This window comes from Ursus maritimus, unplaced genomic scaffold (assembly GCF_017311325.1).
Source record: "Ursus maritimus isolate PB19 unplaced genomic scaffold, ASM1731132v1 scaffold_9, whole genome shotgun sequence".
Classification (NCBI taxonomy): Eukaryota; Metazoa; Chordata; class Mammalia; order Carnivora; family Ursidae; genus Ursus; species Ursus maritimus.
Window position 1 is genome coordinate 42,630,904 of NW_024427107.1, and position 12,710 is coordinate 42,643,613.

General features: G+C 46.5%; 1 protein-coding gene across 5 annotated transcripts; it reads right to left on the minus strand.

Annotated features, from left to right (window-relative positions):
* Positions 1 to 3,115: 3,115 nt before the first annotated feature.
* On the minus strand, positions 3,116 to 7,567 carry TSPYL5 (TSPY like 5). Of its 5 annotated transcripts, none has more exons than XM_040625773.1 (3): positions 6,527 to 7,567; positions 3,898 to 4,007; positions 3,116 to 3,814 (listed from the first exon to the last, which is right to left on the minus strand). In XM_040625773.1, exons 1-2 carry the CDS (start codon positions 7,445 to 7,447, stop codon positions 3,906 to 3,908), a joined length of 1,023 nt encoding a protein of 340 aa, XP_040481707.1. In that variant the 5' UTR covers positions 7,448 to 7,567; the 3' UTR covers positions 3,116 to 3,814; positions 3,898 to 3,905. The 5 variants fall into 5 exon arrangements, with proteins under 5 accessions (XP_040481707.1, XP_040481704.1, XP_040481706.1 ...); XM_040625770.1 differs by having other exon boundaries at positions 5,255 to 7,567; XM_040625772.1 differs by having other exon boundaries at positions 3,116 to 4,007.
* Positions 7,568 to 12,710: the final 5,143 nt, after the last annotated feature.

Below are 12,710 nucleotides of genomic sequence, written 5' to 3' on the forward strand. Positions count from 1 at the left end.
AGCTCTGCAGGCAGGCTATAGTTCGGGATGGTCAAGAAGGTTCACACTCACAAGCCAACTCTGATGGGCTTTGACTGACCAGTGCGCTGTGCTGAGGATTCTTTTTTTTTTTTTTTTTTTTTTTAAGATTTTATCCATTTGAGAGCGAGAGAGCACAAGTAGGGGGAGAAGCAGAGGGAGAGAGAGAAGCAGGCTCCCTGCTCAGCAGGGAGCCCATTTGAGGGCTCGATCCCAAGACCCTGAGATCATGACCTGAGCTGAAGGCAGACACTTAACGGACTGAACCACCCAGACATCCCAGTGCTGAGGGTTCTGACACACTATGTGATGGTTTAATTACAGGTTCTGTGGAAAGAAGGGTCTAGATTCATAGTACCAGGTATCTGCTTGGGCCTCACGTTACCATCACAAGTATGGATGGAGTTTGGAACTGGCAGACCTGAGTTTGAGTTCTGGCTCTCCTGCTTACTATTTCTGTGGTTTTGGTCAAGTCATTTAACCCCTTTGAGCCGTCTTACCGGATAGTTATTACAACTGAGATAATGTAAGTGACGGTGCTTTGTGAACCATCAAGTGTCACACAGACGGAGGCTAGTTTGTCTTTATCTGTCAAAGCTCAGCTGAGAACCAAGTTGACAGGAGGCAGGGAGAGGAGGAAGCAATTCAAGGTTTGAGCCTTAGAGAGTATGTAACTGAACACCTGACCAGAGAATGCGGATCCGGGGTCCAGAAGCACGAAGTCAGAGTTTCAGGTGAAAATGAATCAGAAGTGAGTTGGGACCCTGAATGGTGAAATACGGTTGGAGAAGATTCCAAAAGCAGAAGTGAAAATGCTAAGGACAAAGAGAGATAAAAACCACAGACTGAATAGCCTGGGTTCTCTGCCTTTTTTTTTTTTTTTTTTTTTTTGCTGCCCCAACCCCTGAGGGATATGGCCCACCCATCAGTAACAGTGGCTCACCGAGGCCCAGATCTCAAGGGGAGAGACGGCAGAAGGAGTTTCCACAATTTTCAAAGGGACCAATGAGGGCAAAGTCTCCTCCTTAGGTGAGGCCACCCCGGAGCAGTGTGCCTCCCTGCCCTGTTGCAAATCGTGGAGAAGACCAGAGACAGGAAGCCCAAAGTGTAAGGATAGACAGTCCGAAGTTGATAAAAACTTCCAATAAGCTATGAGTAGTTAAGACTATTTTTGTCTCCTCCCTCACCCATGGCATAATCAAACGCCCTATACTTCCAAAAAAGCCCAGCCCGTAACAAGTTTAGAAACCAAAAGAAGGCGTTTTGTAATAAAACTCAAAGTTGAGAAAAGGGCCAGGGATTCAGCCTAACAAGAATTACTCCAAAGAGCCCTCACTTCCCAGGTTATTAAAAACCTAATTGCCCTGTGAATTCTGACCTGAAGGTCAGACGATGAAGAGGCTTCCTTTAGCTCCCGTATGGGTCTAAGGCACGCGGCAGCCCTAGGCAGGAGAAGACAGATTGACTGACAGTCCCCCGGCAAAACCTGAGAGGCTGAAACCTAGGAGGGGGCAGAATTCAAAGTTCTATTTGTTCACAGCTGTATAACCGGGACTGGCACGTACAGGGGGCAATGAAGGAAGGAACCCATGGGGAGGGAGTGAACCCCAGATCAGAGTGAAGGCTTCGCACCTCTGAAGAAGCAAGTGTGTGAGCCGAACTGGGCAGAGAGCCCTTCCCAGGGCGTAACCCCGGGGGACTCGGCATGAATCCCAAGACGAGACCTGAGCATCCGAGGCTGCTCTCTATACCTCTTTGCACGCCACGTACAGCAAGGCTCTGGGTGTTTAAATTTTTTTTTTAGTTGAAAGCATTCAAAATTGGGAGATTCTGTATAAAAATCCTGATTCCTCCCACTGCCCTTTGAAGATGTAGCCACCCTCGGCCAGCACCGCCCCCAAGGAAACAATCCAGCCCTGCAGAACAGCCACGTAGTCTCCACCTCCGTCCACGGCTCCCAGGCTCGCACGGAGGAAAGGCCACGTGAAGACAGAGAAGAGGCCCACCCACAAGCCCGGAGGGGGGCCTTCAGAGGAAACTAGTCTGCCCACACTTTGATCCCACACTTCTAGCCTCCAAAACAGAGCAAGTCAGTTTCTGTTGGTTAAGCCAGCCGGTCGGTGGTACGTCATTATGGCAGCCCTAACAAACAGATGCATATATCCTCATGAAACAAAACTGGCCTACTTTGCAAATTTAATTACCAGACTAGCCCTGAGGCATCCGACTACAAACTGCGTTTCAAACTCATTCATTCATTCAATATTTGAACACCTACTATGCTCTGAACACTGCACGTGCATTGATTCAAGCCCTTTATCATATAAACCAATTTTATTTTTTTGTCATTTAACAACCCACTTCTAATTTTTTCCAACTATTTTCTGCTGGACAGCTTTTCGTGGCCTTTTGTTGTCTGCTGCTGCTTCCCTTGATGAATAGAATTAACCTTCTTACATATGTGTTATGAACGGCATCAGAGACCCCAGTTCTCAACTCTGGCTAGACAACACAATCACGTGGGATGTTTCTAAAACACCTACACCTGGACTAACCCCTTCCCACATTCTGATTTAGTTGGCATTTGTGCAGAGCTCTGGCAGTATATTTAAGTCTCCCAGATAATTCTAATGTGCAACCAAGGCTGAGCACTGCTGCTCTAGTCTGAATGGGACTTGAACGTCACCTCCTTTGCTACTCAAAGTACAGTTCACAAACCACCAGCACTGGCATCACCTGGAATTTTGTTAGAAATGCAGAATCTCAGGTTCCAGCCTGGACAACTGAATCAGAATTCACACTTTAACAGGATTCCTCACACAATTCAGATGTACTCTACAATTTGAGAAACACTGGATTTCCACTAAAATCACCTGGAAAACTCGTTAAAAACAAGAACTACCGGGCTTCCTCCCAGAACCAAAAACAGAATTTCGATCTCTGCTAAAGGCGTGAGAATCAGAATTTTATATATTGTTATGCAGCTTGTCACACCAGGGCCTGAGACCTAGGAATCACTCTTTGAGTCCAATGTATACATCCCCTCAACTACCTAGCTCGGCTTCACCTTCCAATTCTTTTTTTAAAATAAAAAATATAACAGAGATACAGGCTTTTATTTTTCCATCATGCATGCAAGCTTACAACTATTTATACTGTTTAGGAACAAAGGAATAATTGCATTATTACCAGGGTGTCAAATTACCAGTAAGACAACCAGTAACTGATTGCTTTGGGGAGGTTATTTTCTCAGAACACAGAAACAATTTCCAAATTATACTTCCAAGACCAGTTATATTATGAGACCAGGACAAGCTGATGATATTTCTAATAGTCACACAAGTCTCCATCTTTCACAGGCAAAAAAGACTGATACTCTGGTGAAGGGTCTCAAATAAGCACCTTATCGTATCAGTCTTCAAAGGATTTACAACAGAACAGTCTCTCTCTCTCTCCTTTTGTGGATACAGGGGAAAGGGAGCATTTTTTCACCTGTTTTTGAAACTCCCTATTTATCCCGAAGACTTTCACTTCTAAGGCCCATTTCTGGAACTTCATTAGTTAACATTCAAAACAAAAAGCAGACCTGATGTGATCATGACAGTGACCCCCACCACTATCACCACCAGAAGAGAGTCCCGATCTCCCAGAGCAGTCAAGGTTGAATCGGCACAGTGTCGGATTTTCCATCAACAATACAGGTGGGGAGAGGAAGATACCAGGTTGATCATAATTGATGTAGCTAGGTGATGGGTACGCAGGGTGCAGGTACCATCCTCTCCATTTCTGTGCATGTCTGAAAATGTCCATAATAAAGAGCAAAAAGTTAAAAAAAAAAAAAAGTAAAGAAAAGAAAAGAAAGAAAAGAAAAAAGCAGACCTATACAGCTACATCTTCCCATTAGGCAAAAATGGGGGAAGTGGTAAGATTTTACTTATGGCAAAATAAGCAGCATAGAGCATCAATCTTCCACATACGCAAGGCCACACCTAGAACAAAAGAGAAAGCATCCAAAGTAACATTATTCTATTTTGGATTTGTTTCTGTGATTTATAAAATCCACTAATGATGAAATAATCATCGGACAAAACTGTGGGCAAATCCTCACCTAGGCATCGTATTGGCCCAGGACCCTTTTAATTCTCCCCTCCTCACTCTGGGGAAGGTCCCGCCCCGTCCCTGCCTTCACTGAGAGATAGGCATCCTCTCCCTGAGGCTTCTCAAGCCATTTCTTCCTGCATCCCCAGGCCCCCTCCACACCAGGCTCATTCCTGCTCTGTGTTTTTGCTCCAAGTCCCCCGCCCGGCACACCCTCTCTACGAATTTGAGTCAAGGCCTCCCCAGCCCTTGGGGGACTCAGAACAAGGTCTCCCGTAAGGAAAGGGAGATTAGGGGAAGGGCAAGTGTAGTTACAGTCCTACCGCCCCACCCTTAGGGATGTGGAGGAGAAAGAGGGACCAGCTCAGGTTTTATACTCCCTGGAAATGAGCCTTGGAGATCCAGAAGAGATTCTGCCCAGCCTGTCCTCATGCCCCAGGACAGAAGCCTACTCCTAAGGGTATCTGAAGGTAGAAGTAAAGAGAGCAAAGGACTGCTGAGAGTGGAAAGCTGGAGAATGAGGGCCAGATGGCCAGAGGCTACCACAGAGGAGGAAACAATAGGAGGTACCTGGGTCTTAAGGGGCACAAAACAAGAAAGAAAAAAAAAGTTGGAACGGAGTAAACACTAGTCCATGACACTGCTGCCTTAGGGTTTATAATTCTAACACATGTGGAGCCATGAAAAGAATTCTCAACTTGAGAATTACAGAGTGAACCCAGGAGTCGGAACCAAGGTCTGACCACAGACCCACTCAGCTTTCTGGCTTCCTCTACCCCCTGTCAGCCGTGTGTGAGTGTGCACAGCAAGTCCCAGCTGCCTCGCTAGCTGTATGCAGAAAACCCTAGTTTCTCAGTCGTTTTCTCTTTCCGAGCTGTGGTAATATTGAAACAAGAAAGGAAGGGAGAAGTGGAGGAAGGAGGAGGACAGGAAAGGAAGGGAGGAAAGAAGGAAGAGAGGGAGTGAAGGAAGGGCAAGTAAGGTGTAGAGGTGTGCGATGAGGTAGACACAGGCCCACAGATCAGAAGTACCTCTTCCCCAGCAACCCCACTATAGCACTCTGGTCATGTGCTAGGAAGGGATAAGTGGAGCTGACAAAGGTACCCAGATTGTACATGGGTCCAGTCCCCACCCTCACCTGGAGCCACGGCATGATGACAGTGAGCACATGTCCACACACCTGCCCGTCAGTCTGGCAGGCAGCAGGGTTCCTGGAAGGCTAGGGAGGGTAGGTGTGTGTCTCATGCACTGGCAGGGGAGCTGGATCCACAGGCAATTCTTGGGATCCTCGTTGACCAGGAGGCCAACTGGGGCCAATAGCAACCTAGACAAGTCTCAATGGCCTGACCGTGACAGGGCATGGTATAGACCTTGACGAATGTTCAACGGTAGAATGGCCCAGAGGCAAGAAGAGACACATGATGGTACAGAACACATGGCATACTGCTTCTCACCCTTAACCTCATCCACGCCCAGCAGTCAAGCGCTATTGTGCATATCCAGCAGGGCAGCAGAGGCCCCTGGCCAAAGTCAGAGATCCAGTAGGTGGTGGCAACTAGGCCGGTGACCCCAGGGCTTTGGACAATCAGTTTTGGCTGATGGCCAATACCATGCGCACTAGCTTCATTCTGCAGTGGCAACAGAAAAACTGGCCATAGATGGCATGCGTGGCCAGCATGAACACAAAGCTCGGCAAGTCACTGGCCCTGAAGCAGCAGAGCTTGAGGATGCACTGGTCCTCTTGGAGGATGACTCATGAGTGTCCATGTTAAAGACGGCTGGGAAAGGCCAGAGCCAAGAACACGGTCCGGGCAATGTAGACAAAGGCAGCACACATTTGAAGCATGTGTGCTTAACATATAAACAGGAGGGGTGAGATCATTTAACATGTAACACTAATGTGAAAAAGCAAGAAGGCCACCAGGAGGCAAAAGAACATGATCATAAATACCATATTCTTGTAACTGAAGTCCAAAAGGAATACAGTGCACAGAGGCCAACATGAAGAGAACGCAGACAGCCAAACACGAGTGGTTAGCTAGGCACAGGTCCAACAGGAGGTAGTAGGGAGACTAGTGCAGGATCAGTTGGACTTGTTTGCCCCAGGCTCAGGGGTCTCCACTGGCTGCCTTGCTGGACCTTGTCTGCCCTCCTTTCCTTTCTCCGCACGGGCCCCTTCACTCATAAGGTAGTACTGCAGGGGGTTGGGCCACAGTTCTTCGTTGATTATCTCCACAATCTTGTCAGACTCAATGGAGCTGTGGTTTGCAAACCACCCAAAGAAGCTACGGCTGTTGTCGGGGTTCCCCTGGCTTAAGGACTGGAGATCATGCCCTGGGAGCCACTGGATTGGAGTAGAACGAGACACCACCTGACCCGAAGGACCACACCCATATTCCTTGATGAGCACCTTATTTTGGAAATAGGGGTTGCGCCCAAAGTAGAACTTGATTTTGTAGCCCAATCTGGCAAGGCCAAGCTCTTCCACCTCCAAGCTGTTCAAGTAGCTGAGAACCTCTTTATCTTGGTTGTTCAGAAAGGATGAGAGCTGGGGGTGGTTCTGAAAAGCTTGCCCCCAGAAACCCGGGATATTCTGGATGAGGAGGTTCCTGCGCTCTAAGTGATGCAGTCGCAACTGCCCAAACTTCCGCGACAGCCGAAGGTAGGCCCTGTCTGCCTGGGCGTTCATGGTCTCCAGCTTCAGCTGGACTGTCTCCAGCGTATCCATGCTGCCATCTGTCGCCAGGGGCCCTGACCCTGCATCCTTCTCCACCTTCTTTTCCTCTACCACAGGGAGGGAGACACTCTCCCCTGTGGCCCCCTTCTTCAGCTTCCCACCAGCTATGGCCTGAGGCCCCCTCCCCGCTGTGCCACAGGTTTCTGGGGCCTTCTTCCCGGCAGGGCCACGCCGATTTCCAACGCGGGGGCCATTTTTCGGCCTTCCCACGGTTCCCGCGGTTCCCACGAAGACAGTGTCTGCTGCTAGGCGCTCCGAGAGAGATGTGGCCTTCCCCAGGCTGGGCCTGGTCGCGGCCTGCCCGCGATCCCCCGCAGCTCGGGCCCGGAGCGCGAGGCCACAGTCCAGGGGGAGCCGGCAGGCAGCGTCCTCCCCGGGCCGACGGGACGGCGCGGGCGCAGCGGTTTCCAGGCCACCCCAACCCGCGCCAGCCTGCACCTGTGCCGCCTGGGTTTCCTCCCCGAGCCTCTGGCACTGTGGCGGGTCCGGGTCGCGGGGGGCGTCGTCAGGAGCAGCGCGGACTCGGGCTTTGCCGCGGCCTTTGCCCCGGCTTTTGGCGCGGGAGGACTTTCTACCCCTACTTCGGCCGCTCATGGTGGTAGCGGAAGCGGCTTCAAAGCCACGCTCCGACCCTGCCGCCCCTGGCGCCAGCTCGCGGCCCCCAGCTAGCGGGCCTCTCCATGGCAACCGCCGACGTCACGACTGTACGACTGTACCGTCGCGCGAGGACAGGCTGCGCGCGGCGATTGGCTCCGCCGCCGCAGCTGCGCAGGAGCCGACCCTCACCGACACCCCCCTCCTCTAGCGCACCCTACCTCACTTTGTCTGTTGGAGGGGGTGTGCTTTCCTTTCGTTGCTTCCGGTTGGTCTCCCCGTGCCCGCTGGGTCTCGTAGAACACGTCTAATTTCTCTCATACAAGACGACGTGACGACAGCCATCACGTCCATCCCCCACCCCCACCCCCGTCATCTCCTTTCTAAACTAAACATCTCAGTTCCTTAATTACCTCTTGTGACATTTGCCACGATGAAACTGCTGTGGGCCCCTCTGTTTTCTCTTTGAAAGCCTTTGCTGAGGGATTTGCCGTGGTGCCTGAACTCCAGAGAATGAAAGGTGGGTACCATGGTGCGGGGCCACAAAGCGATTTGATAGGTGGTGGGATGTTACTAGCGATTACAAAAATAATCACCAGTATTTTGTGAGCATCATATGAACCAGGGACCTGACTACATGCTTTATATGCATCCTCTCTATAAATGAGGGAAGTGTTGTTGTCATCCCCACTTTCCAGATGAGGAAACTGTGGCTCCAGGCCCCCAAGGAATAGTCCTGAGATTACATAGTAAGGGAGAGAAGCACAGTTCAAACCCAGGCCTAGCTGACTCATAACCCCTGCTTTATAGTCACAAGTGGCGAGTCCTCCCAGGCCTGCTCCCCTGCAGATTACTGCACTAGCCCTTACGAAGGCCAGCCTTGCCTGTAAAATAGTCATTAGCAGGGCATTCTCTCTTCTGCCTAGGAGCATAACCTAGATCCTCTAGCTGTCTCAGGCCAGTTTACAGGGCTGGACTTTCACTCAAGGTATAGGACCAGGAGTGAAGGCCGCAAGTCAGAACTTCCTAATTGGAGTAAGATAGGAATGTGGTCAGAGCCTCCATAGTGGCAGTGAGGAGGCCCTAGAAACTTACTATCTCTTGTTCCTGGAGGGAGTTCTAGACCATGCTGTTACTAGCCAAGTGATAGGACCTTGAAATAGACCAGTGGTGAGACCATGACTGATAGGAAAGTGAACAAAAACCTTTTGAGGTTGTCCTTTCAGGCTCACAAGGAACAAGAAGGCCCTTGAACCCAGCTAACAGAGAGGTAAGTTCCAGGGCCCCTGGGAGCTCAACACCTCTTTACTCTTATTTGTCAATGTGTGGTTGTAGACTAGCAGCCTGGCATCACTTGGAAGCTTGTTAAAAATGGAGAATTTCACACCCTGCCCCAGACCTACTAAATAAGAATTTGAATTTTAACAAGATCTCAGTTTATTTGTCTCCACATTAAAGTTGAAGTATAGGAGACCAGAGAAAAGATAAATTATTTTGATACAAGCGGGCCTTGCTTTAAGCCAGCCCAATGCAAGTGACTGCTGACTTTCTCAAAGCCTCTACAGTTTTGCAAGGCTCTGTATGATCTAGCAAGTTCCCTGCTGCCACTACCCAACTTACCTCTCTCACCTCATCTTCTTGTCTCTCCCACCCCTTTCCAACTATACTGGTCTCTTTGCTATTCTTCAGACACATTAGGTAAGTTCCTGCTTCAGGGCCTTTGCACTGGCTCCTCCTTCTGCCGTAAATACTCTTCCCCCAGTTGGGGTTGGTCATGTTGGCTGGCTCCCTACACACTTTGCTTATGTGTAACCTTTGCAGTGATCATCCTGTTTAAAATTGCCACCCATCCCATCCCTCTTACCCTGCACTACTCTTTCATTATCCCTTAGCACTTATTGCCTTCCAACATACTATACCAATTATTGATTCTGTGTATTGTTTAACTCTATCTCCTTTCCAGAATGTCAACTCCATGAGGGCAGGTATCTGTCTTTTGTTCATATGGGCCGACAACAGTGTTCATATGAGCCGACAACAGTGTCTGATAGTCATGAAATCATTCATTAATTGTTGAGTGAAAGAACCAACCAAAGTAGAGTTTTTAAAAAATGGGTTTATAAATTCATTGTCTGAAATTCAGAATACCCCTGTTTTTCCCACAGAAGCAATTTTATAGGTGAAGGTTATATACACAGATCAACATATGAAAACTTACTAAACTCACAACTTAGACACAGAATTATCTTTTGATATGAGCACCAGTCAGGGACAGGTTGTAGGGGAAAATCTAGTGATAAATTTAAAAATTAAGTTAGGGGTTGGTGTGCCTTGCTGGCTCAGTTGGTAGAACATATGACTCTTGATCTCAGGGTCATGAGTTCAGGCCCCACATTGGGCTTGGGACCCACTTAAAATTATAAATAAATAAATAAAGGCATTCCTCTTTTTAAGAAAAATAAATTAGGGGAATTAATATTTGATTTAAAAGGGATTAATCCAAAGACTACCTTAAATTCTTGTTGAAGGCCCTTCATAACCGCATCTTTCCAAGGCCTTCTATGAACATTCCAGACCACAGGAAGTCATCCTGTCCTTGATCTCACAGAGAAGTTAACTGTAATATTTATCTGGCAATTAGACACGCGGTTTTGTGCCAGTCCTTGTACAGAATTACCTCTTAAACTGGATAGCCACAGACTGGAATTGTCTGTAAATCTCAGAGAAAAACTTAAAAATCAGCTCAAGCAGTCACTGTCCCTCTGCAAACTGCAGAAATTGTTGGGCTGGCCCGCTTCTCAGAGGACTCAGCTCTACCAACCTCTGTTGTCAAGAGCCTTAATCCAGCATCAGCAGCTGCGTCATTGACTGCTCACCCATGGTTAAACCACTGCAAAATTAATGTAGGCTGGGCCACTGCAAACGGTGTTTAGTATACAATGTGCCTTGAGCCTGTTTCCATAATGTCAGAGAGATAAGCATCAGGTGAAGGGAAGCAAATGTGAGACTAACATTTTATATAAAGATATTCCTCTGGTCCAGGTCACCCAGCCCATAGGGCTTCTATATTTAAGAGGCTGGTCCGTGCAGCTGAACTGAAGTGTTGGATTTTCTTCTCAGGTATTAATATTTAACTTTATATAAGACAATAGCTTGAGTTCCCAACTAGATATTAAACCATATGAGGGTAAAGACTGTGTCTCCTTTTTCCCCCAAAGCAGCTAGCATGGGCCTTGTATATACTAGTAATGTTACTGAAAGTTCACATTTATTTTGTACTTTATACAATGCCATGTTCTAATTTACTTAATCCCCACAGCCACCTCATGGGGCAGATGCAGTTGTTGCTCGCATCTTAGAGATGAAGTCATTGCTATACAGAAAGGTTCAGTACCTTGCCCAAGGTCACACAGCTAATTAATGGTTTTAGCCCAGGCAATCAGATTCCAGTACCCATGCTCTTAACCACTATTCTATGATATAAAATTATCATTTGAGAGATTGAAATATCAAACTCTTTCTAGTGGGTAAAAATACCTTTCAATGTTCAAAAATTATATGTATGTATAAAATTACATATATACATGCATGTACATACACATTCTTACACATGCAACATTGGTCAGGAATCACTTTTCAGTAGGGTTTATACCTGGTGTGGTGATACTCAACATAAGGGAGTTTTCATTTCACCAGTCCATGTTGGGAATAAAACATCTCCATTTGCACTGCATTTGTCATGAGCATTCTGTGAATATTATGAAAGAAATATGTTTACTATCATGAACTCAGAAATCTGGAGAATTTTGACCTTTTCCCAATAATGAGGGCCTTAAATCCATGATAATATAAGCATTTAATTGATTCTTTTGAATGTGGTGATATTTCATCATTTGCAAATTTTATTAAAAATTCATAAAAACATTTTTCAAAATATTAAAGTAACTCGTGTTCACTTTTGTCCTCTAAAAATTGTACTTTCTCCCTTCCTTTTAAGGTCTGTTTTCCTTGAATCATAGAAATTAACAAGCTGGGAAAAAGACATTCCAGTGATCCAGCCTATTCCCCCACCAACAGACTAACATTCCCCACAGTTTCTCGGGTAGAACTTTAAGATCCCAGACTTGACATTTTTAGCCACAGGGTTTTGTCTTTCCCCAAGGAGATAGTATGAGGCTCTTAATTGGCAGTAAGTCTTGCTTACTGTATGGATTTTGCCAACTAACCCTCCTAGGTTATGGAGGATCATGGAAAAGAAGGGGGTGACATAGGAATATTTTCAAAGCCAAGAGGGAGAGAAAAATCCTCTTATGGTAAATTTCAAAAACTATTTAAAGTTAATATCTTTAGACATTGCCTAGATTCTTTACAATTCCTCCCCAAAGAGCAAAATTTTGTATTAGACCACCTAAGTCATTCAGTTCATATCATATAAGCAGCTGTAAAATATTTTAAAATTTTGACAGATGTATTCTTACTTCTTGGCATTTCCTTTTTACCCTACAACATTTTCACCATTAAAATTAGATCTTTAGGCTAAGGCTTTTATCCTAGAGAGGGAAAGGTACTGAAGAACCTAGCAAGAGCCGAATTCAGCAAGTCAAATTCTTCACTTTGAATTTCAAAATAGGCTCTTGAGAGGGAAAGATACAATGATATTGAAAAAGAAAAAAAAATTAGCTCTTCAAAGGCAAATCCTGGAGCACTAAGTGCATAGAGTTTATAACATAAAACATAAGGAGGAAAAACATGTGATGATGTATAAACCATATCTCCACCACACAAAGAGGCAGTAAGAACCTTTTCTGAGCTGGGTTTAAGGATCTTGGAAAACATTTAGGGAGAATGTAGCTGGTGCAGGATCTCTCGAGAAAAGGATTCTCACAGTTACCCTTCCAAGGAGCAAAACACTTGGGGAGTTGGTAGAGACCATCCTCCTAGAAAAGACAGACATCTGAGAGTAGGGAGGACTAGCTCCCAACTTGAAAACTAGAACCCAAACAAGAAATCCTCGGAGAGCTTCTTTCATCATAGGGCAGCCAAGAGAGTAGAAAAGTATGTACTGAGTGTTAACTTTAAAAATAAAACCGCCAGTTATTTTATAAGCAAAAAAGAAAAAATGGGTTTATTCAGGAACAGCAGAAAATTGTAATTCAGAACATGCAAGCTGTAGCAAAACTACAGGCAAGTTCAGAGAGCAAAGGAGAGGAAGGCTCTTCCATATAGGAAAGGGGGAATTGGGAGGTGCTGTTACAAACAAAAG